The 25,611-nt window shown below is 50.9% G+C and overlaps 1 protein-coding gene across 6 annotated transcripts in view; it reads left to right on the top strand.

Annotated features, from left to right (window-relative positions):
• Positions 1–25,611, top strand: part of SLC6A11 (solute carrier family 6 member 11) — a 147,270-nt gene that overhangs the window by 12,251 nt on the left and 109,408 nt on the right. For all 6 annotated transcript variants that reach the window (XR_009542695.1, XM_060161182.1, XM_060161179.1 and 3 more), the window contains exon 5: positions 11,303–11,435. Coding sequence is in view for 5 of the 6 variants with exons in the window: in XM_060161182.1 (XP_060017165.1) it covers positions 11,303–11,435 (133 nt within the window). In the remaining variant the exon portion in view is untranslated. The remainder of the gene's footprint in view (positions 1–11,302; positions 11,436–25,611) is intronic.

The following is a 25,611-nucleotide window of genomic DNA, read 5'->3' as shown; positions in this document are numbered from 1 at the left end:
TTGGGCTCCAAGTTGCTGAAGTGAAACTCTTAATTCTTGCTGTGGGCCCGGGGCCGCCCCTACTTCCTTCGTCTTCCCCTCTGCCCTCCTCCGCACCGGCCTTCTTTCTGTCTTTCGTATGTCCTGGGCTTGTCCTAGGCTCAGTGTCCAGCTTTTGCATAGAAGAGTCCCTTTGCTTAGAAGTTTCCTCACCAAGTCCTTGGGTGTCTGGCTCGTTCTTATCATTGAGTCTTAATTCACGTGTCATTTGGGAAGCCCTCCCTGCCCATCCTGTTGCTTCCACTTATCAGCTGAATCGGCACCCCGGTCCCTCTCAACCCCATCTGTCTGTTTTATTGTCTGCGTAGGACTTACCTGAAATCCTTGTGTCTTTTTTACTAGTTTATTCTCTCTCTCCCTCCATTAGGCTATAAGCCCTATGCCAGCAAGGACTGTCCTGTTTTGTTCCCTGTTGTCCTGCCAGCACATTCTAAGTGCTCACAAAATATTTTTTCAAACACATGGATGGAAGATTGAATGAATGAATGAATGTTTTTTAACCTCGTGGAGTTGTGTCCTCTTACTTTGCTTTTGCCCTGTCTGTTGAAGAGTATAAGTTCCCGGGTTCAGAAACGTAATTCATCTCTTAGATCAGCTCCCTTTTATAGAACTCCTAGTATTATCCAGTCTTGATCATTAAAGATATTTGTATATAAAATCAGCTATGAGGGCATTTGTTTTCATAAATAGTGGATGTCTTACACCGAGTAATGGGAAGCAGTGATTTACGGAACCACAAGAGTTCTGACTGAGATTCCTTTTACATCCTGGTGGATGAAGTAAAGGAAGGGAAGTTGCAGTTAGTTGCTAAGCAGCTACTGTGTACCCTGGCCCTGAGCATGGCCCTCCAGGCCTATCACTTCATTTAATCCACCCACCCAGGGGATACATGATACAGCATCACTGAACAGATTCCCATCTCACTCAGGGGATTCTGAGGCAGGGAGAGGTTAAGGGACTTATCCAAAGTGCCTCTCTTGTCTAGCAAGAGCTGGAGCTGGGCTGAGAGCCAGCCCTCTCTGATCCCACCTGCATCCCTCCACCCTTCCGTACATGCTCCTCCCGCCCATGTCTGAAATGCCATCAGCTTCCTGTTTTATCACGGGGCAGAATCCGACTGGTGTGTCCCTTCTATCTGCAGCCCTGTGGCCCTAGGGTCTTGAAGAGAGAGTTTTGCTGTAGATGGAGATGTATAATTGGTGGAGGGAGGGAGGAACGAATGAGGAATGACTTGTCTCCAGCGCCCAGCACAAACAAAACACAAAACACCTGTTGGCTTTTGTCTTGTTGGATTTCAAGAGGTACCTTTAGGAAATGACTTGAATGTTGCTTTTAATAGAATACTGTGGTTTCCAGCTGAGCCAGGCCTTGAGTGTGAGGCAAGCGGACTCTGATCTACTGTGATGAGAGATGGAAATTGATGCTGGCCTCCTGGAGTATGTTGTGGCCCTGCAGCTGGTGGCACAAGAGGTTCATGAATGACTTGAATTCAGGCTCAGGCAGAGAGTAACTCAGAAGGGGTTGTTCCCAAATTTTAGCGTGTTATCTCGATTCCTTATCACTTCTAATAAAACCAGGAGAAAGTGTTTGAAACTCTCCAGATTTACACACACACACACACACACACACACACACACACTCTGCTCCATGCTTTCCCTGGAAGACCTCTAAGATGAGGAAGAAGCACCAGAGCTGGGACCTGACTCTCCCACTCACTCCTGGGGGCCCTGGGCAGGTGATTCTGAACCTCACTTTCCTCCCTGGCAAATGGGTGCACCTCACCACCCTTCCAGGTGCAGTCAGCATAGAGTGATGGAAGCAGGGGGGCAGTAACCAGTCGACGGTGGCTCCGCTCACCCCTGCATCTTGCCCTTTCTCAGCCTGTCCCCACTCTCCCACCCAACAGCTCAGGTGGATGAGGTGTCATTCAAAACACAGAGGCCTCCTGGTGGGATACCCTGGACCTGGGGGCAGATGCCCGCTCCTGCTCTGGATCTCTCGTCCAGGGCTTTTCCTGATGTCACGTGTACCTCTCCTGCCCGCAGTCCCTCCGTCGCAGACGGTGGCTCTCTGCCAGCCTTAACACAGAGTGTCTTGGAGGGGCCGACCCCGCCAGGTGTCAGACCCTCCCTGAGCTTTTGGCCACTCATAACGCAGAGCTGCTGTACCAGGGGAACCCGGGGGTCTGGGAAGGCTGTGCTGAGTCCTGGTAAGGAGGAGAAGGGCGCCGGGATTCCAGCCACGGAGCAGTGAGGCCCTTTCCGTGGCGTGGGATCCCTACTTATAGACACCTCTCCTTACTGCTTCCTATCTTGCTGGATATTACCCTCCAGCCATGCAGGACCAGAACAGGCATTGAACTTGGGGTCAGGAGACTGGTGTGCCAGGCCAGGCTCTGCCACTTTCCAGTCTGTGATCTACGGCAAGGTCCATATCTACTTGGAGCCTCCGTCTGCTCTGGGCAGTGGGTGTAAAACAAGACAACATACGCGAGACTGCCCGGTGCTCCGTGCCAAAGTGTGTTCTACACAAAGTTAGGAGGTATTGCTTTGGAAAGGCAGAAACGTGATGGGGCACTTCCTTCTTAACAACTTTTTAATAGCTTTGTGGTATAATTTACATGCCATAAACTGCACGCTGTTTAGGTGTGCAAGTAGGTGATTTTCGAGCAAACTTGCCAAGTGTGAAATTGTCACCGCAAAATAGGTTTGTACTATTTCCATTTCCCCAGCAAGATCTCTCATGCCATTTGTAGTTAATCTCACTGTCCCTGCCAGGCAGCCATTCACCTGCTATCTGTTTCTGTGGATTTGTGTAGTCTGGACGTTGCATATTCAGTGGAGTCATGCAGTGTGTGGTCTCTGTTACTGTCCTCATGAAACTTAGCATCATGTTTCCAGGGTTCATCCATATTCTAGCATGTGTCACTGCTTTGTTCCTTTTCGTGGCTGAATAATATTCCATTGTATGGATCGACCCCAGTTTGTCTATTGGTTGATGGACATTTGGGTGGTTTTCAGTTTTGGGCTCTTTTTGAATAACCTAGGAGTGGAATGGCTGAGTTTTATGTTTAAATTCTTAACAAACTGCCAGACTTTTCCAGTGTGGCCAGAACACTTTATATTCGTACCAGAAATATGTGAGGGTTCCATTTCTCCGTATTCTTGAGGACATTTATCATTGTCTGTCTTTTTTTTTTTTTTTTTTTTTTTTTGCGGTACGCGGGCCTCTCACTGTTGTGGCCTCTCCCGTTGTGGAGCGCAGGCTCCGGACGCGCAGGCTCAGCGGCCATGGCTCACGGGCCCAGCCGCTCCACAGCATGTGGGATCTTCCCGGACCGGGGCACGAACCCGTGTCCCCCGCATCGGCAGGCGGACTCTCAACCACTGCGCGACTAGGAAAGCCCTGTTGTCTGTCTTTTTGATTACAGCCGTCCTCTTGGGTGCACCCTAGTGGTATCTCATTGTGGTTTTAATTTTCACTTTAATGGGGAATAGTTCTAAATAAGATTGGGAAACATTGGGTTAGACAGAGCTATAGAGGTGTCTTTATTGCAGGACTTCTCAGAGCCTTTAATAGTCTAATGAGCATTGGGACTCTCTAAGGAGGGCTATAATGTGCAGCCATTTCTCAGTGAGGTCCCAGTGTGACCTCAGGGTGTATTAAAGGATTAGTGTTCTTTGGGAAGCATTAGCCTAGGACAGAGGTCAGGAAACTGTGGGCCAAATCCCATCTGCTGCCTGTTTTTGTAAATAAAGTTTTATTGGAAGACAGCCATAGTGTTCATTTACATATTGTCTCTGGCTGCTTTCACACTGCAAGGATAGAGTTGAATAGTTGGGACAGGGACCATATGCCTTGCGAAACCTAAATCTGTACTATTTGGCCTTTTACAGAAACTGTTTGTTGACCCCTGACCTAGGAGTGCCTGGTGCGTGTAGATGCTCACTGCACCTTCATGGGGAAGGAGGGACCCGTCCTCAGGGTACAGGTGGGGACCAAGGAAGCACTTGGTGAGGCTTTGTATTATTTGAGCTGGTGCTTGAAGGACAGGCAGAATTTTTAAGGCATGTGAGAATTTACAGGGACATTCTTGGCAGAGAGAACCGTGGAATGAATCCTGGAAAGTGGAGGGGACTGGAGGAGACTTCCTCGCGACTTGGGAGGAGGATTTCTGCAGTGATAGAAGAAGTTGGCATGGGAGCTCCAGACCCCACAGACCCGCTTCGTTGCCTAGTTGTCTTCCCTGGGTGACACAATTTCTAGTCCATCTTCCCCAAGATGGGGCCATGGGTCCAAGCAGTGTCTCTGAAGTTGGATAGATGTGGCTTCAGGTTCTGCCTCTGCCTTTCTGGGCATGTTGCTGCCCTAAGCTACAGTTTTCCCATCAGTAAAGTAGGAATCATGGTTGCACTGGCTTCAGTAAGCATGAAGGGAGTGCAGACTGTCACTGACCTTGTCATCACCTTTCTCTTCCCTGAGGGCAGGACTCACCTGCCTTCCTCATCACTGCAGGCCTTGCTCTTAGGGCCCTCAGCAACGCGCAGGTAGCATCCAGTCACTCTCCTGAGTGAATACATGATGCAGAGGCCTAGGAGGGCCCTTGCCCTGAGTCCTCAGCTCAGTTTAGGGCCTCGACCGAGGGCTCTGCAGGAGCAGACCCCGTACACGGGGAGAGTTGGGGGCCTGCACTGGGCCGGGGAAGTGAGAGCAGGACCCCGAAGGTGGAGGGATTATGGAGGGGGCAGGGAAGGCGCATTTGTTTGGGTGATGGGCTGTCTTTGTTTGTTGCTTTGGGAGACCAGAAAGGAGGACTGAGCAAGGCTATTTATAGCGCAGTCCCTCAGTGCCAGCTTTTAGGGCGGCCTCTGCATCCCTGGCAGTGCTACCCTCCATGGCAGGTTAAAGAAAGGTGATGCGTTTGCCGGCTCCATGCTGGACACTGAGATGAGGCCTCCCCGGTCGGCTTGGGACCCGTTCCCAGCGTCCCTCCCAGGCCCTCTGCGGTGGTGGGAGAGAAGGGTCTACTCCATCTTTGCTTTCTCTGGTCAAACGACTCTCGGCTCTGGAAGCTAGTGTGTGGAAGGAAAGCGCCAGGTATGAGGCTGTTTCCTTCCCTCTGGACTCAGCCCCTCTGTGTATGTGAGACACAGAGAGGACAGTGAGGGTGTTGCAGGATCGGATTCCAGCCACTTCCCTCAGACTGCGGAGGACATAGCAGAAGCCTTGAGTGGGAGGCATCCTCTCTCTGGGGTCAGCTTCTGCCGAGACAGAAGGATGTGTGGCCATCAGAAGAACCTGGTTTCAGGTCCCAATCTGGGCCAGTTGCTTCACCATTCTGGGCCTCAGTTTCCCCACCTGTAGAATGGGTATAAGAATGCCCTCATGGTAGTTATGTTGGTATGAGGACTGAATGCAGTGAGATGTGAGGGCTCTTGGGTGGCACCTGCCACAGTCCCCTCTGCTACCAGCTCCTTCTCGTTCCTTACTCTGAGAGTCTCTTAATGAGGATAGTTTGCTTTTCAACTCACCTCTTGGATTCCCAATTCTTTCCCTCTTCTTCCTGTAGAAATGACGTCTCCACGCATGGATTCTTTCCCTGCTGCCCGTCTCAGAGACTTCTACCTGCTTCTTTCCTCCCTCGCCCCCCATTCCCTTCTGCATTTGAAGCTTCCCCTCCCTCCTGGCTCTTTTCCATTAAGTATCCCAGTCATGCCAACCTGAAAATTAAACAAGTGTAGGTAAGACAGCTCTGATGCCCTGTGGCCAAGAACTACTAGTTCGCATTCTCATCAGAGCAACTTCTCCAAAGAGCCGCCTCAACAGGTCTCACCTCCCCTCTGCTCCCTGCGTGCCACTGTCTGAAGTCTGCCCCGCCAGGGCTGGGCAGCTCTCCTTGCTTCACCTGCCACTCTGGCCCCGAATCCTGCAGCGCTCTCCCTCTCACCAGGCCGCTTGGAGGCACTTGGCAGATGGGTTCCTTGCCCTCCTGGAACGCTCTCTCCCTCTGCCTCTGGGGATGCCACCTTCTTCAGGGATGCCTAACCCTTCTCTCTCTCTTCAAAGGGCTCCTCTCAGCCTCCATCTGCCCTGTAAGTGATGGGGTTCTGGGGGTTCTGTGGCCAGCCCTCTCCCTCCCGTTTCTCCGGCTCTCCCCAGGCGGCCTCATGCTCTCCCAGGACACTTGATGGCCAAGGGCTCGGGTCTGAATCTCCTGCCTACATCTCTATTGTGAGGTTTGTACCCAGACACCCAGCTGCCTCTGGGCCTTGCAGCTGACTGGGTGTTCCACAAGCATCTCAAAATCACCTTATCTAAAAGATTGACTCTCCGGGGCTTCCCTGGTGGCGCAGTGGTTGAGAGTCCGCCTGCCGAGGCAGGGGACGCGGGTTCGTGCCCCGGTCCGGGAGGATCCCACATGCAACGGAGCGGCTGGGCCCGTGAGCCATGGCCGCTGAGCCTGCGCGTCCGGAGCCTGTGCTCCGCAACGGGAGAGGCCACAACAATAAGAGGCCCGCGTACCGCAAAAAACATAACAAAACAAAACAAAAAAAGATTGACCTTCCACCTCCTCCTCCTCTACACCGATTGACAATTCATTCCTGCTCAGCTAATGACCCCCATCCATGAAGGTACAAACCTGGCGTCCGTCTGGACCTCCAACTTCCCTGCTACCTGCCACCCCCAGGCAGCCACGTTGCACCCCTGCTGCTCCCCAGCCCATCTGTTCCCCTCCAGGGCCATTTCCCTACCTTCGTCCAGCCCCTCCCTCTTTATTGTCCAAATTAAGGCAAAAGTCTCCACACTGGGCACCTCGCTCCATTCCACCCTTACCCTCCAGTCTTTCCAGTGCAGCCAAAGAGAGCTTTCGGAAACATGCACCTGATGTAGTCTTCCTCTTTTTTAAGATTCTTCTCGGCTTCCATCACCCTCAGGATGGCTCAGAGTCCAGCTCTTGCTCATCACTCCAGCCTCATCCTTTGCCCCCACTTCTTACCCCGCTTCCTGCTGCACATCGAGCCCTTGTTCCAGCCTCCTGGCTTTTGCCTTTGGTGGACTTTCTGCCCCAAATGCCTCCCTCTTCTTTGTTAACCCTCCAGGGCCTCCACAGCCCCACTCCCACGTCCAGATACTGGCCAGATCTGCAGTGAGGTTCCTCTGCTTTTCCCTGTCCTGACCCTCTCCACACTCTGCTCTGTTCACTTGTCCGTCTTCCCCCGTGGACCATGAGCTCTTGAAGGACCCCAAGTGTAGCACAGTACCTGACACACTGAAAACACCTTAATAAGTATCACTTGAATAAATTAATAAATGCGTGAAGGATGCGTGCTGTGTACTACTTTTGCCCAGCGCACGAAGTCACGTGAGGTAGCTTTGGGGGGGTGCATTCAACATGGCTTTAACTTGTAAAGAAGGAAGGAAGGGCTTCCTTACAAACTGCCAAACACCTATTAGTGTCATGGGGGAATCTAGGAGCTAGCACTGCAGCTGCAAGTCTGGGCCCTGGAGCCAGGATCCCTGGGTTCAGATCCCGCCCGTCACTTGCTCTCGGCATGACTTTGGGCAAGTTACCTAACCGCCTGGCACCTCGGTTTCCCCATCTTTGAAATGATGATAACAATTGCGTCTACCTCAAGGATTGTTGGGAGGGTGAGATGAGTTCCTGCTTGAAAACCTATGGAAAGGAGGTGACGTCCCTTCCCCAAGGTCACATAGCTTGTCAGGAGCAGAGCTGGCTTTTGAGCCCAGCCATCTCTGTGTGTGCCCAGGGCTGGAGAAGCAGAGGCATTACACCTCCAGGTACTGGGTGGAAATCTCCAGAAATAGTCTTAGGGCCTGAAAAAAATGCTTCATGAAGAACCTGCTTTCATGCCTGGCTCGTAGTAGGTGCACAATATTCCTCGGGTAAATGAATCCTTCCGAAGGGCCCCATCCAGTCTTCCACATTTCCCGCCCCCTGAACGGTGTCGGGAGGTCTGTTCCTGGGTCCTTTTTTGCCAGGGTGTTGGCAGCAAGCTCTTCCTTATTCAGACCTTTCTTCTGTCCCAGTGCTTCACGGGGGAGGGTCATTAAGAAAGTTTTTTTCCCAGGAAGAGCTGTGCTTTCTCCAAGTCTCCAGAGTTGAGTGTCCCAGCTCCCATGCTCTCAAAGGCTGCCCTTGTAGATTTGAAAACAACCCCGCAGTCCTGCAGGCTGAGAACCTGGTCCCCGAGCCTCCTTTCTTTAGAAACTCAATGTCCCTTGCTAGTTAGAGTCAGTGCTGGTTAAACCTAAAGAAAATAGTTTGAGGATGTTTTCAAATAATGTCTGGTGGAACAAAAGAGCAATTCATCCTGCATAGCTTTTAGTAATCTGCTTCCCATTTTGGGAATTAGATTGTTCAATTAAGCGAGAGGGCGCCGAAGCCAGCTGCATGACTCAAAAGTTTGCAGCATCCAAACTGTGGAAGAGGGGGGCCTGCACCAGCTCTCTCCTGGCGGGTCTGCTCCCTTCTTTCTCCCTCTGTCCCTGTGCTGTTTCCAGTTTTCAGATTCTCTGTTCAGGAAACAACCTCACCAGCAAGAGGGCATGGGTGTGCATGCAGCCCTGCTAGACCTGTCTCAGTGTTTCTTTAATGGAGGTTTCGAGGCTGCAGTGACAGGCACAGAGAGTACCCTGGGCATTTCCGTCTGCCGTAGCCGCTTTCTTTCCTGCTCTGGGTTGTCCTTTCCCATTCGCCACCTGATGGGTGTTTGGGAAGCTTCGGGGGGCAGTTTGTAAGGTGGTACTTATGCATCCGCGGCCGCGAGGCTCTAAGTCTGGAGACAGGGGAGTTTGTGAGCACCCTGAAGTTCCTGCAGAATTTGGGGAGTGAATGGGCACATCAGGGTATTCCTCTGGGGAGAAAGTACATCCCTTCAGTACCCTCTCAGAGGATCCCTAACTCCCTGTCCACGTCCTCTCAGAAACAAACAAACAAAACAAAACCCTTGGAGTCTGTACATCATTCCTCCAACACCAGGAAATTCTCCTTCTGCGGTGTTGCTCAAGCCTTGCTGTTCATGAGCAATCCTCCGGGAAACATAGGAAAAGGTAGCTTCCCGGGAACCATTTTGTAAGGATTCAGACTCAGTGGGTCCACAGGAATTTTTGTATTTTTGGCAAGCACCCCACAAGGGCCATGCTCTGGGTCCTGCTGCTCTGTTTTAATGATAGATACTCTTAAAGGTTTCATTTAATACAGCCTGTCATTTTAAAACAAATTAAAGCCAAAGACTGCTAAGATATAAGAAGCAAATAAAGTAACCGTTATAGCTAAGCAGCTGTCTCCTTTCTTTCTCAGATAACTTGGACTTTTTTTTGTCCAACTTATCCTAGTACAGGGCAAGCCCCATACCATGCGTGCCTTTTTATCCTCAGTATTAATATAGTGCCTGGTACCTAGTACATGCTCAATAAATGTATATTTAGGAGATGTCCCCCCTTCTGCCTATAGGTGTGAGAGCTGGCTTCCTTTCAAGTAAATCCCTGGCTGCACACAGCCCAATTTTATTTGGGGGCCTGCCTGATTTCTCCGACAGGGGCTGGGGCTGGAGGGAGCCTGCAGACCAGCGCTAATTGGTGTCATTGAGTAATTAATGCAAAATCAGGCCCCGAGTGGATTCCCAGGGAGACAGACACTGAGGGAGGCTTTCATGCTTGGTGGGATGGGAGCTGCTTTCTCAAAGGACGTTCCCAGAGCGCCCAGGCGACTGGCGTGGCCCGGTGGGGGTGGCTTGGCAGCCGGCATGGGGTTCGTGGAGCGAGTGTGGAGGGGGTTTGTGTTGGTGCCATGGTTCTGCACAATATGGAGCGTGGCGAGTCTGACTTTAGAGAAACACAAACCCCAGGCTGGGATGTAGGAGCCAGGCCTGTGTCAGCCCTGAAGGACTGGTGGGGTCTGAGGGAGGGCCATGGCTGATCACGTTGGCTCAGCGCAGCCAGGGTCCCCCTCTCCTGTGGCCTGGGCCCTCTGGGACACTCCGTCCCCCTGGCACACTATTCAAGGCTCCCGAGGATGCCTCCTCTGTTTATCTGTCCTGCTTTTCGCTTCTGGTCTCTGGGCTTCCTCGTTCCCCAAGTATCCCATGCTCTGTTTTCTGGCCTTTGCTTTTGCTAGTCCCTGGGCCTAAAACAATCTTTACCCCCTCCTTCTCCTGGCTAAACTCTATCATCCTTCAAAATCTGGCTCAAATGTCATTTCTTCCAGAAAGCTTTCTCTGACACCTGTGGCAGTCAAGAGAGTTTGGGTTATGCTGCAGTAACAAAGATCTTACTTAGTAGCTTGAAGCAACAGAGTTGGGTTTCTTTTTGTTTTTGTGGCTTTTTTTTTTTTGAATGAAAGGTTATTTAAGGTCTACAGTACTTTACAATTTTCAAAATTTTCACACCCATGATTTATATAATCCCATAATAACCCCTTAAAAAAAAAAAACCCGACCCCTGTCTTGCTCCTCCCCCCTTCCCTCTCCCCACTGGTAGCCACTAGTTTGTTCTCTGTATCTGGAAGCCGGCTTCTTTTTTGTTTTATTCACTAGTTGGTTGTATTTTTTAGATTCCACATAGAGTGATATCATCCAGCATTTGTCTTTCAGCAGAGTTTGCTTCTTGCTTCTTGCATTTAAGAAAAGCCACCCCGCTCATGTGGGGTGGCAGGAGGGCTCATGTACTCACTTAGGAACTTGGGCTTCTAGAGGTCCACCTTGACACATGCTTCTGTTATGAGAGCCACACTAGGGCGAAGAGAACATGGCGGACCACACCGCCTGCCTCTGAACGCCTCCGTCTGAAGGGAAGTGTGTGCCGCTGGCCAAAGCAAGTCCTCTGGCCACCGTTGAGTTCAGCAGGGTTGTGTAATCTCCCCTGAGGGAGGGACCTGGGATGTTTATGGACCGTCCTGCCGTCTTCCAGCACCCCTGAGGTGGGCTAGGTACTTCTCGGTCTTCCCAAAGTCCCTGTGCTTCTTCCCATTGCAGCTCTTACCATACTGTTTCCATAAACCACCTGCTAACCCGCATCCTATCCCCCATGGAGCGAATCCATGAAGGCTGTGGCTGAGTCTTTCTCCTTTCTGAGGCTCCCACACCCGGCCCTGAGTTTGGCTCAGAGAAGACCCTTGGTGAATGGTGGGCGAATGAGTGAGTGAGTGGGCTGTCCTTGCCCCTCTGCAGCACTAGCTTTGCTTATGGTGGGGTCAGTGTGGGCTATGTCCAACCCCCGTGACTCTCTGCCCTCCCTTCTGCAGGCGCCGGGTCCTGGCCATCTCAGATGGGATCGAGCACATCGGGAACCTTCGCTGGGAGCTGGCCTTGTGTCTGCTGGCAGCCTGGACCATCTGTTACTTCTGCATCTGGAAGGGGACCAAGTCCACAGGAAAAGTAAGAGGTGGATCTTTAGCTAGCCGTGGGCAGGGGAGGGGCGAGTCGTCCTTGTACAAGCCACAGGTGACCCAGAGAATGCCAGGGGGCTCACGTGGCAAAGGCCAGCTCCTGAGTTGGAGGCTAGGAGGAGTGCTAGACAAGGAGTCCAGAGCTGGAATCCCAGTCCACCGCCTGTTGGCCACACACCTCGGGGTGTTCGGTTCTACCTTCTGAGCCTCAGTTTGCTCACCTGTGAAATAATAGAGCCTGGTCCTGTTTTCTAACTGGGTTGAGAGTCATATAAGGAAAGTAGAGTTAAGGTGCTTTGGAAACCAGGCAATGCTAAACTACTACCATGGGGTTTTTGTAATGAAGACCTGCACTCCAGGCGTGTGCTAGGGCAGGTGGTGCTGGGTGCCTCTGCTACAGATCCCGAGTTCTCACCAGCCTCCATCTTGTGGCCTTGCTGTGCCGGCTGCAGCAGGTGGCCTCCAGGGCCAGTGCCTCACAGGGGAGGAGAAATGGGGGGAGACAGCCAGCTCTGCACTGCCCTGGCCTGGAAGGTACTGCGGCTCTTCCACTCCCAGGCCACTGGCCTGAGCCTGAGGCACAGGCTTACCAACCGCCAGGGAGGCTTAGAAGTGAGGGCAGCAAAGGGCCGTCTGACGAGTACAGCCATCTGTACCACAAGTCTCACTAGAGGTTATAAATGTGTAGCTCATGGCCAAGTCCAGCCCACTCATGTATCATATTAAAAAGAAAAGAGGTGGGGGAGAATTAGTTACCAACATTCAGAAATCAGGAAGTTTCATGTGAAATATGTGAAAAAAGAAGTAGGACTCTGTTGTCCCTCGGAAAGTTGGAAGATTGGGCCATGCTGGGATTGATGACCTACCCGGTAGCAGTGGGCTGAGTGGGAAGATTGGGCCACGCTGGGCTTGCACGCCTACCCGGTAGCATTGGGCTGAGTTGGGCCGCAGCCACCTGCTTCTAGGGATACTAGGTTGACCAGTCCCCACCATTTCCATCACCCCTGGTCCTGTGGCTGGGCGTCAATGCCGTTAGTTTCCTCATTTGTGGAAAAGAGGAAAATCAGACTTTTTTTAAATGCCTGTGTCACCCTGACCGTGTCACTCCCCGCCTGCCTGCTTCTGGTAGGCAGTTGCTCATAAACTTTATTCTAAGTTATTGGCTGGGGCAGTGGGTGAAGACAAAACGTCCAAGGAAATAGGAACTTAATAACTCCGGGACGTTTTGCAAAAGATGGTCCCCTTGGCTCCCACAGGGGTAGGTGAGATGAAGAGGAAACTACTAGAATGTGGGAGGTGGGCAGACCTGCAGGAGGGGCTTAGGAGAACACAGAAGAGATACCAACAAGCCCCGTGCTGTGGGCTATAAGGAGGCCAAGGATGGACTAGAAAGTCGTCATAGCTGTGCCTCAGGGACCGGAGAGTAGAACAGAGACTCTCATGTCCCCTCAGCCGAGGTGATTTTGCTGATCTTTGCTTTCTCTGGTTTGTGTCTTAAAGACAATAGGATTTTTTTTGTTTTTCCAAACATAAAATTCATTGCATTATCGACTACATGCATCCTGCCCCCATGCCCCCCTTGCTGCCTCTTCTGGCTAAAGAAGAGGCGAAAGACTGGAGGGGGTGAGAACCAGGGTCTGGAACCATGGTCCACAACTCAGGTCTCTCTCTCTCACTGGCTGAGACTTTGGGTGCATCATTTAACTTCTCTGAGCCTGTTTCCTCTTCTGCAAAACAGGGATTGATGAGTGACCTCGTCTCAGGGATGGTTGTAGGAGTGAAATGCAAGGCTGCACATTTCAGCACTTAGCAGAATGGGGAACTGATCATATGTGCTGAGTAGACGGTGATTTAAAAACATCTTGTTATAAAACTTATTCATTCAAGAAGTAGTTTCTGAGAATCTGCTTAATACCTAGCATTATTCAGTGGGTATGTAAGGATAAATAAAGCACAGCCTCTACCCTACCCAGGTGACATATGTGAACGTGCTTTGTGAACCATAGAAAAAAGGGAGGAGGTATCGTGGGTGGTGCTCTTATTGCTCCTACTGTGATGACCACCTTTCTGCGAGTCCGTGCTGGGCCAGCGAGGGCTGCAGTGATGAGGTTTTGGTGCGGGTGCGCGCATGGGCTGTCCACGTGCATGTGTGGCTTTGGGCTCTCGGGCCTGGACCTGGGCCACGGCAGAATTTCATTCCACTTGGCCCTCAGGAGGAAGCTCAGTCCCCAGTGGGGCCATTTGCCATTGGCTGGGACATCGAGCCTGTGTGTCAGAGAATCCTAAGGCAGGGACCAAGTATCAAGGAAGAACCGGTGAGCTATGTTCCGAGAGATTTCAGAGAAGATTTAGGGAAGGCAAGGTGACGGTTGTTAAGTACTTCAGATGCCCCTTCCATTCAGACCTTGAAACAACCCCATGAGACGCAGGGGCTAGCATTATCTCCATTTTACAGATGAGGAAACTGAGGCTTCGCGGGGTTACGTAACTTGCTCAAGGACACTCAGGTAGGGAGGGGAGGGCCGGGATTAACCCCAAGCCTCGGTGACCACATAGCCCATGCCTCTGGGTGAGTGGACCATCATTCCTGTCGTCTGTGACCTGAGGGCAATGACCGTTTCCTCGCGGATTGGTTATGAAGAGGCCGTTAACGAGACTGCCTAGAACATAGTAGGTGCTCTATGATTGTTGGTTGCAGCTGGATCTAAATGGGGCTATTAAGGGAAATGCTGAAGTCGTATGAACAATTCAGTATTTTCCTCAAGACTGGGTTTCATGGGCTCTTCCCCATGTTTCATGCCCAAGACCAGGGTAAGTGTCCAGGATGAGATGTGGTTTGCTGGACCTGTGAGGTTCCTTAGAGATTATCTGGTCCATCTGCACCCGTATTTTATGCATGAGGAAACTGAGGCTCAGAGAGGAGAAGGGACTTGTCCACGGTCTCACAGTGAGTTAAGTGTCAGGTTAGGACCTGGTCTGGTGGCCCAGCTCCCTGGCTGTTTATAAATGACAAGGTTCTGTAGGTCACATCTGACAGTTTGGGGAGACCAGGAGAGCCCGGATCAGCATGTGGGCTCCTCAGGAGAGGGTCTGATGCTTTTGTTACTGTTTATCATTCATCTCACCTTGAACATGAGCCCAGTGTCCAAAGGCTTTTCGATTTTGTACAAAAACAGTTAAAAATAAACACAGGGTCATCTGAGTCTTCCTGAGTGGGCAGAGGTTGCCCCTGCCGCCCACCTGCGGGACCCTGGCCAGAGCCGCCCTCAGGAGTCAGTTGAAGGAAGCAGCGAGAACTCCATATTCCTGCTGTTGTCCAGGCCACGCCCGAGTTGGCTCTTCCTCTGCATCCCAAGTTCCAGCGTGCTCTCCATACCTGGGCTGCACCAGAAATTTCTGAAATTTCATTAACTTGGAAAAAGTTCCTGGCCGCATCCTGTCTCCAAGGCAAAAACTATAACCCCAGCCTTAACTCAATTGAGAGCCCATCCCCTGCTCAGGAGTTCATGCAGACGCTGCAGGCTCAGCCTCTTGGCAGGTGGCTCTGTAAGTAGGGATTTCGGATCACATCACAAATAAGCAGATCACAGATGAAGCCGTGGCAAGGTGATAGGTGAAGGTGTAGCAGTGCTCTCTAGCGGCCCGAGGGGCGGTGTGTGGGCCCCGACGCTGTGTTGGCGTCATTGCTCCCACCAAGGACAATCGCTGTATGTGACCTTCACTCCATCACCTCCTGCGCCTTCCTCAGTGCTTTTCATCCTTCTGACATCACAGAGGCCCGCATGCAGCATCTCCCAGAGTCAGGGCAAGCAACATCAACTCTCAGAAGAAGCTGCTCTGGCTGGAGAGAGAGTAGCTAGGTTCCAGCTTTGGTACATAGCGAGTGGCACATGGCTGTTGCTTAGTGAACATTTGAGGAACGGATGAATCCTGCCTGGGCAGGGCCTCCCTGCGAGGTGCTGGGACACGCTGGGGAACAGTTAGACAGTCGGGTCCTATGAACGTGGGGCTTCTAATGGCGGAGAACTGGCTCTGGAATGTTAGAATATAGCTTGTCCGAGCTGGGAGGGTTTAAGTCCAAACCCTATTATATAAATAAGGCAGTGGAGGCCCAGAGAGGCCACGAGATTTGCCTAAGACCACCCTGCTTGGGAAGAGCAGCGCTGGGATCCAAATCCAGATCTGTCTGCCTTCCCTAGGCCTGGTACTCATCTGTTCTCATACCTCCAGCTGTGGGTTCACGTCCAGGTTCAACGAGAACACATGGATCCGATTTCTGAGCGCGTGGCAGGGGCTTAGTAAGCCATTTATTTTCTTGCCCTGGTTTTAGTTCTACAAGGTTATTTTTCTTCTCTCTCTGGACAATATTGGAAATCCTCACAAGTCTGGATTAACAAAATAAATAAGAACGTTTCTCAATCGTATATCAAGTCCTGAGAAAATATAGGATTCTGAAACACTTGCTTTCTTCAGGAGGAAACTTCCAGGCTGTTTATAACTGGTCATCTTCTGGATGATAATCATTTTCAACTGATAATGGAAATCAAGTGGCTAAGACATGGAGACATCTTTGTGATTTTCTTGTGTCCTTGTTTTTTGTTTTTAAAGATTTTATTTTTTAGAGCAGTTTTAGGTTCATAGCAAAATGAAGCAGAAAGTACAGGGATTTCTCATGCACTCCCTGCCCCCAACACTGTATAACCTCCCCCATTATCAATATCCCCCGCCAGAGTGGTACATTTGTTACAACTGATGAACCTACTTAAACACATCCTAATCTCCCAAAGTCCATAATTTACATTAGGGTTCACTTTTGGTGCTGTACATTCTGTGGGTTTGGACAAATGTGTAATGGCATGGATCCACCATTATAGTATCATATAGAATAGTCCCATCGCCCTAAAAATCCTCTGTGCACTACCTGTTCATCTCCCCCCTTCCCCATCCCTGGCAACCACACACACACCAAAAAAACCAGTCTTTTGCTGTCTCCATAGTTTAGACTTTTCCAGAATGCCATATCATTGGAATTATACTGTATGTAGCTTTTTTAGGTTGACTTCTTTCACTTAGTAATGTGCATTTAAGTTTCCTCCATGTCTTTTCATGGCTTTATAGCTCATTTCTTTTTATCACTGAGTAATGTTCCATTGTCTGAACGTACCACAGTTTGTTGATCCATTCACCTATGGACGGACATCTTGGGTACTTCCAAGTTGGACAATTAGGAGTAAAGCTGCTGTGAACAGTTGTGTGCACACATTTGTACGGGCATATGTTTTCAACTCCTTTGTATTAATATGAAGGAGCATGACTGCCGGTTCTTATGGTAAGAGCATGCTGAGTTTTGTATGAAACCACTGCACTGCCTTCCAAATTGGCTGTACCATCTTGTATTCCCAACAGCAGTATGAGAGAACGCCTGTTATCTGCATCCTTGCCAGCATTTGGCATCGTTGGTGTTTTGGATTTGGGCCATCCTAATAGATATGTCGTGGTATCTCTTTATTGTTTTAATTTGCATTTCCCTGATGACAGGTGATGTGGAGCATCTTTTCATATGCTTATTTACTGTCTGTATATCTCTTTGGTGAGGTGTCTGTTAAGGTCTTTGACCCATTTTGAAATCGGTTGTTTGTTTTCTTATTGTTGAGTTTTAAGAGCTCTTTGTGTATTTTGGATAACAGTCCTTTATCAGATGGGTCTTTTGAAAATATTTTCTCCTGGTCTGTGGCTTGTTTTCACATTTTTTTGGCATTGTCTCTCGCAGAACAGACGTTTTTAATTTAATGAAGTCCAGCCTATCAACTAGCTCTTTCATAGATTGTGCTGTTGGTGTTGTATTTTATCTAAAAGTCTTTGCCATACCCAAAGTCATCTAGGTTTTCCCTTATGTTATCTTCTAGGAGTTTAATAGTTGTGCATTTAGATCTATGACCCGTTTTGAGTTAATTTTTGTGAAGGGTGTAAGGTGTGTGTCTCAATTCATTTTTGCATGTGGATGTCCATTTGTTGAAAAGACTGGCTTTGCTCTTTCCTTGTTTTTTTTTTTTATTTTCCCACCAAATCCATCTTGCCCATCGCCGCCACCAGGTCCTCCCTCTGGTCTCATAGGCCTCAAACCACTAACTTGTTTTGACAACTTCTCACCTAACCTCTCCAGTTGTTGACCAAGTCTACTTTGTAATCACCCTAGAAAGCATCCTGTCTTGTCCATTTTTATTGTCCATCCATCCACTCAGCCACCCACCTAGACATTCAACAGTAGCTCCCCAGGACCTCCAGAGTGAAAATTGCTCTTAGAACTTCCCATTTGCACAAACATATTGCTGACATGCAGAATGACACAACTGAAATCCTTTATGTTCTATGAAACAATAATTTCAAATAAATTCAAGGTGCTCCTGTCTTTATTCTGTGTTGTCATCCTACAGCATGGAAGCAACGTTAGGGAATGGTGATAGCCTAGTACCTGCTATGCATATTCTTTGAAGACTGAAAAAACCGGTCCTTACTACGTGTCCTTCTCTTGTGGCTTTGCTAGGCCTTAGTCCGACCTGGGGATCGGTCAGCATTGGCCTTTGGCAAGATTTCACCTATGGCCTGCTTTTGTAAATAAAGTTTTATTGGAACACAGCCACATCCATATGTTTCTGCGTTGCCTTCAGCTGCTTTTGTGCTACTACAATGGCAGAGCTGAGTAGTTGCAACAGAGTTTGTGTGACCCACAAAGCCTAAAATATTCACTATCTGGCCCTTCACAGAAAAAGTTCATGGATCTCTCCTCTGTTAAACTAATTAATGCAAACTATTTGCCATGTAACAAGAAACTAACACCTAAATTGCTGTCACCCCAAACGTGGACCACTTCAGATGCTGAAAAGCTACAGTGATTGTTTGCAATGGAGAGCTTTTCTGAAGGAATCTTAAAATCTCACCCCAGCCTTTCCAGCTCCTAAATGTTCTGGTTCTTGTATCCAAATGCTCACTTGCTATGGATGTTACTCATTGATTCTTCTGTTCATTCATTAAATGTTTATCGCTCCCCTACTGTGTGCCAGGTACCAGGCTGGGGGCTCTTTTCAGTGGCGAGCGAGTCAGACTGTGAAGCTGACTGTTGGTGGGGGAGATGGAGAACAAGCAGCTATAGAAACGCTGTGGGCGGAGGACGGGGGCCTTGAGGGGGAAGAATTAGGGCAGGAGATATTCTCACGGGGGGGCCAGGAAAGCCTCCCTGAGAGAGGCCCCCATCTGTGATGGGAAGGATGTGAAGGGATTGGCCTGGTGAGCAGCACAGATGAAATTCTCAAGTGGGAAGGACTCGGTGAATTTGAGAGGCAAAGTAAAGGTGGAGGCCAGATGGAGTCGATGTTAGCACGTGATGGGGCAGGGGACAGACTAACAGCCATGGTGAAGGGTCGGGGATTTTATTCTAAGGGCCGTGGAGAGCAGCTGAAAATTTTTAAGCAGGGGTAGCACGATCTGACTTTCATCCTGAAAATCTGGCTCTGGCTACTCGTGGACAATGGACGGGTGGGAGCGGAGAGGCTGGGGAGCTCTAGTAGCGGGTGACCAGGGGGAAGGTGCAGCGGGATGGAGAGAAGTGTCCGATCAGAGACACCTTTTGGTGTGGCGTCCTCCTTCTGCGGGACCGGATGCTGCACAGGAGCCTCAGACCTTTCTCTTTCTTTTGAGTTTTGAATGGGGCGGCTTGCCCAGCTCTTGCCTAGATGCTCTGCCCTCTGCAGGCAGCCCTCCCTGCCCACCAGCTAGTCAGGTGCCCCCTCATGCCGCCCGCACTCCCTGCCCAGCTGGCCGCTGTTCTTTGCTCTGTCCCCCTGGCGATTCCTTCTTCTGTCCTCCTCTCAGAGGATGATTTATGGATTTTTCCCCCTCGTTTCCTGGTCTCCAGGAGCAGTGGTTGGGAGGGGAGGGTGCTACAAAAACAGTTCTGGCCTCTTCCCTGCCTCCTCCTAGTGCCACTTTAAAGGAAGCTGCAGGATTAGCTGGGGTTTTAAGCAGAATCCTGCCTGTTCACTGCTTTAGGCCACTGTTCTTATTCTTTTCAGAGCTCCAGGACACCAAGGCAGGAAAGAAGAAAACACACACAGACACACTCACACAGAAACAGCTGCAAATAGCCTTGAATTGATTTATTTTTTTCTTTTCCTTCCTTCATTCACAAACAAGTAGAGGCGTTGGAGGTAGTACAAGGACTCTTTCTTTTATTAAAGTGTAGTTGACTTACAATATTAGTTTCAGGTGTACAACATAGCGATTCAATGTTCTTATAGATTATACTCCATATAAAGTTATTGGGAAATATTGGCTATATTCCCTGTGCTGTACTTACGTCATCCTTGTAACTCATTTATTTTATACCTAGTAGTTTGTACCTCTTACTCCCCTTCACCTGTCTTCCCACTGATAACCACAGCCTGTTTCCGTTACATTTGTGCAAGGGCCCTTAAACAGCCCGCGTCCTCTGCGTGATGGTAATGGTAAAGCAGATGTTTCAGTGGCACTTTGATCCAGGCCCTGTTCTAAGGCGCTTGCTACATTAGCCCGCTGAGCCATTAAGACAACCCTATGAGAAAGGCACGATTGCTATCCCCATTTTACAGATGGGAAGACAAAGGCTCACGGGGCTTAAGCTGCTCGCCCTAAGATCGTGAGGGATCACACCCCTTCGGGAGCAGGGAGGAGCAGGGTGGGGCCTCTTGGCCGGTGAGGGTGCCTGCTGCCTCCAGCTTATCCCAGACCTGCCAGACGGAGATGCAGCCTGGAGGGGCCATCCGTGGCTCCTCCCTCAAGTGTGTGCCTTTTTCTCCCTCCCTCCCACTACCACCAAGGGGGTTTGGAGCTGCCAGCAGGGAAACCCTCAGGAGCCCCCCACAGAAAATTTATGCTTCAGGAGCGCCCCATAAAGTGGCTGATGGATTCAATGAGGCATAAAGCAGGAGTAAAGGGGGCAGGGGGGAATGAAAGGGAAAGATGTGTGAAAGGGGAGAGAACAGGCCCAGGAAAGGAACTGGGCAGTGCTGTCTCTCGGCCCTCAAGTGGCCTTTGTTGCAGCCTGAAGCAAGCGGGGACGGCGTTGGTGGTGGGGCTCTTCCAGCGCCCGGCTGCTGTCTGCATTCAGAGAGGAAACTAGAGCGTTCATGAGATGCATGCAGAGAGCCCCGCAAGGAGATCCCCTGCCCTCCGCCCCCAGAGCCCGAGGACACCCCAAGCCACTGCTGAGGGGCCTTTGTGCGATGTTGGGAGCGCTTCTCACACAACTGGTCCGGGGAGAGCCGTAGATTGTAACATTAAGTCAAAAGAGTTTAGCGTCTTGATTCAGCCCTTTCTTTGGCCTTGAATGACGGCGCTTCACCTTTAGCGGGAACCCTGGCAGCGAGGAGGGTTGGAGAGGAGGGAAGCTTTGCGACTCAGTAATACCGTCTTTATTAAAGCACAAAGGCCCCCCAAAGTCTGAGTGGTTTCTGGGTGGGAGGGGTCCCGCGGGGCTGGCCGCCTCCTGAGAAAGCCCTCGGAGCACAGAGGGGGGCCCAAGGGGAGTGGGCGCTGTTAACCCTTCTGGAGCGCCCCGGGGAGCCCGGCCCTGCCCGCAGCCCATCCACGTGCGGCCATCTCCCTGGGAAACGAGCCGCCCTCCCGCATGGCAGCGTCAAGGAGTCAAGTCGGCTTTGCACTCCACGTGAGACCAAGCAAGGTGTCATGGGCTGAACCAGAAACGGGCAGAAGTATTTATGTTGAGCCTCCTGAATATTAGCACCAGGCTGAGCACTGCAAGGGGGAGTTTAAAAGAATTGCTAGCTGTGTACCCTGCCCTCCAGAATTGGGCAGAGAAGCTGAAGACAGAGCTAGTGATGAAGGATGGAATGAGCCAACGTTTGGTGTCAAGAGTCCTGCCCCACAACCCGCCAGCAGTGTGAGTTAGTGCGGCCACCACCGCCCTCCCTGGCTGTCTGTGTTACTCCATTTCCCTGGGCCTCCGTTTCCCCTTCTTTCAAGGGTAGCGTGACGGGTGCAGTGACAGGTGGGGGGGCTGCGCTGGTGTCACTAGGGAGAGAACTTTTGCGTCCTGGGGGCCTGGCAGCCAGAGCATGCCGGGGGTGGGGTGGGAGGGGTCAGCATGTCCAGGAGGCTCCGGGCAGGTGACGGGTGGGCTGGCTCTGACAGATGTGGTGGGAACAGTGACAGGCAAAGGCCCAAAGAGACATCTGGGGGAGCAGTGAGGGATGGCGTGAGCCTATGCAGAATGCAGGCCGGGGGCTAAGCAGGGGACTGGCGTGTTGTGGAGGCGTCCGTCACTCCACTGCGCTTGTCTCCCACCAGGGTGTCTGCAGATCCCCTCTGCTCCCCACCCCTGTGGCCATCTTTGTCGGTCAGCATTCAACCAGAGCAGCAGAGCCAGGAGATACGTATTCAGAGATTCCGTTGAGGAATTGGTGGTGGTGAGGGCTGCCTGGGCAAATCTGGCATCCAGAGGGTGGGCTGTAGCTCTCTGCAGGAAACGATGCCCACAGGTGGGCGTTCTCCATTAGGGAAACCTTGGTTCTGCTCTTAAGGCCTTTGAACCGATTGGATCAGCCTACCCAGATCATCTAGAACAATCTCCCTTACTTAAAGTCAACTGATTATGGACTTTAATCACATCTATAAAACACCTTCACAGCAACACCCAAATTAGTGTTTGCTTGCATAACTGGGACTGTAGCCTAGCCACCTAGCAGAGCCTTCCCAGCACCTTCATCCACGTGCCCCCCACCTCACCCCCGCATGTTGGCACAGCAGGCCACCCAGACCCAGGCCGCGTGTTGACCACTGCCAGACTCTGCTTTCTTAACCATGGCTTTCGTTATGTACCTGTTCCCTCAGAACTCCACCATAGCTTCCCAGCATCTATAGCACCTACTCTGAGTCTTAAAAATTGCCCAAAGAATATGTAACAATAGCTATTTCAAAGTGAAAAATGGTCCCCCCCAAATCACTTCCCTGTTGCCCTCCAATCCTTGTACACATTTCGTATAACCATAGTTTGTACCTCATTTAATCATAACATGATAGAATTGAATGTTTTGCCTTTTTCATCACAGGGCCTTCCTGCTGCCCCCATTTTGCCAAAAGACGATTTTTAAATTCCATTGAATAAATCTTTCATGACATCGTAAACTCTTCCATGACTTACTGGACTCAAGATACTTACAGTTTTTCCAGTCACTGAAAATGCTAATGGGAGTGCTTGATTCACGTGGCTTTCCTTCCCTATGGGAGATCATTCACGTGGCTTTCCTTCCCTATGGGAGATCATTTTGCTAGGAAGGTGACAGGGTGTGAAACCTCTGCCAGAATCAGTCTTATCTGCCCCAAGAATCTTTGTCTACTTTCCCTTCCCACCCCCTGCTTCCAGCCGGGCTGGGCCCCCCAGCATCTCTCTCCTCATGCCCAGATGCTCATGGTTGAAGGCCCAGCTCAAGTCCGGTCCTGGCATTTGGGAAATGTTAGGATTGGATGAAAGAGGTAAGTCTCCTTCACCCCGAACACCTGTTCCCTCAGACCCGCCTCCCTGTCCCCACTTTCCACCAGCGCTCCCTTCTCCATGTTCACTTGACAGATGAGCAGGGTGACCGGGGCACTTTGCCCCCTTCCAGCTCTTGCTTTCTCTTCTCCTCCGGGAAGCCTTCAGGGCCCCTCCCACCCTCATCCTTCGCGGCTTTCTCTTCACTCCCCTGATGGCTCTCGTCTCGGCAGCATCCAGCTGCCCTGAGTTTGCCTCTCGTCGTCTCGTGACTGCTGGGCTTGTGGGCCCAGAGTGATTTCCTACCCTGTAGGGCAAATATTTATTAAACATGTCCTGTGTACCGTGTCCTGTGCCCAGGACCACAGATATCAACTCTAAACAAGTTTAGAGGCTAGAGTTTAGAAGACAGGTAAACAGGCAGTTACAAAATATCACTGTGCTGGGGATAAATGCAGGAAGCAGTGGGATCCATGCTGGCTGGGGAGGTACGGGTGGTTATTAATTACCCAAAGGCAGAGGAGAAAGGAGATTCCAGGTAAAAGGAACCACGTACAAAGGCCAAAAAGCTAGCTTACATCCTTTTTCCTCCCTCCTCCCTTTTTCCTTCCCTCTTTCTTCCTCTTTGTGTATGCTGACAGAGCACCCCTGGCTTGTCGGGGGCCCTTGTGCATTTCTCTGTCCCCGGGGTAGCCCACGTGGTAGGTGCTGGGAACTATCACGTGTTGATTCAATCAGCCAACAAGTGTGTGATGCCTGTCACATGCTAGGACCTGTTTGATTGATTGAGGTGAAAGTTCTAAAGCATTTCCTGGCAGTCACACGACCAAGCTCTCTTCCCCGCCCTGCCCGCCCCCTGCCCTCCCTGTGGCTAAAGAAACAGCAGAGGGAAAACCGTTCTCGGGGGAGAGAAGTGGAAAAGGAGGCAGGGTGGATGGCAGCTGCGTGTGACCTGTGTGCAGCTGTAGGTGCGAGACCCTCTCTGGGGATGATGAGCAAATGGAGGGTGACTGCAGGTCGAGGGGGTGCAGGGAGATGAGCAGGGGGCACAGAAGCTAAGGGGTCAGGCTGCCCAGGTTCAAAGCTCGGGTCCTCCCCCCAAGCTAAGGAAATGCCTTTTACAGAGCACCTACTGTATGCCTGACATTGGGCTCGGCACTCTCTGTTCATTGTCTAATTTAACTTTACAGAAGACGGTCAGGTGAGGGTCAGCACGCCCACTTTATAAATTAAGTCCCGGAGGCGTAGGTGATGGGCATGGGTCACGTGGCTAGCAGAGGCAGGATTCGAACCCAGGTCCGCCAAGGTGGAAGCCGATCCCCAACCACTGTTCTTCCCACTGGTGAATGCAGAGCCCTCAGTAAGTGAACCTTCAGCCGCCCTCCGGCCCGAGTGCTCACTACGGGCCCACCGGTGGTGGGAGGGTGGGAGAGAGCAGAGCCCGGCGGACAGGAGTTTGCATCACAGCTCTGCCTCCAGCATGACCCTGGGGGTGGGCCTTTCTTTGCCTCTGAGCTGTTTCCTCAGCCTTCACTGGGGGCAGTCAGAGGACCCATCTCGTTGGGTTGCTGTGAAGCTTAAGTGAGGTGCTGCCTTTAAATTATCTGCTTATCACACAGTAAACACACAAATCGCTATTGTTTTTATTTTATGGCTTGTAATTTCTATAAACCTATTCTCCAGCTTAAAAGAGTTTTCAGTCTAGTGGGGCAGTAAGATTGGATTCACTCACTTGAAGATAATTAACAGCATTTTGTAGTATAGATGAACTGTCAAATGATGGCTTGGTCAGTGCTGGTACAGAGTTTGGATAAAGAAGTTGCTGTGGCCCAGAGCTGTCTGGAAAGTGCCCCTGGGAGAGGTGGGACGTGAGCTTCACGCTGAAGGATGGCTATGTGCAGGAGGAGGGGTAAGGAAAGGGACCGTCAAGCATGGCTGTGGAGGTTGGAAGCGATAGGCTGGGCCAGACTCCAGGGTCGGGCTAGACTAGGTCCCGTGGGCAGGTGGGCAACGGGGAGCCATTGAGAGTTCTTGAGCAAGGATGTATTTGAGGAGAGTGGAGGGGTCCCCGACACGCCTCACATTGCACTCTGTGCTGGGCAGCAGCTGCCTGCCTTCCTGTTTGACAGCCGCCCGTGCGTAATAAACGAGAGCCCCCCAGTGAGAACGTTGGAGCAGGTGGTAACTCACTCTGCAGAAGCCAGACACCGCTGTGGCCCTGAATCACAAGTATGTTGTGTAAGTTATGACTGGCCCGGTGCTCTGACGGTCATCGTATTGACACCGGGAAACCGGTGCTGCCTCTGTGCCAGCCCTGGCACCACAGCTTTTACGAGCCCCGTTATAGACCCAGCACCCCTGTTGATGGTGAGGATTGTAACACTGCCTTTGCCACCTAGAAATGCAAGTCATAAATAACCTACCAGCACAGGTAAGTCTGAGAAAATCTATATCATATCCCAGCTGTATTTTAAAGGGAAAGCAGAAAGGAAGCAACTTATAATAAAACAACATGTGTTTCAACATGTAAAGGCTCAGACACAAACATAATCTAGTCGACGGGTACCAGCACCGCCCTGGAGTGATTGCATTTGGCTGAGAGATGGGAGAGCCACATGTTGTCTGTACTTTTCCTCTACAT

Source organism: Lagenorhynchus albirostris, chromosome 10, assembly GCF_949774975.1.
Source record: "Lagenorhynchus albirostris chromosome 10, mLagAlb1.1, whole genome shotgun sequence".
NCBI lineage: Eukaryota > Metazoa > Chordata > Mammalia > Artiodactyla > Delphinidae > Lagenorhynchus > Lagenorhynchus albirostris.
Note: the sequence above shows the minus strand (reverse complement) of the source record. Positions and strands in the feature narration are given on the sequence as shown.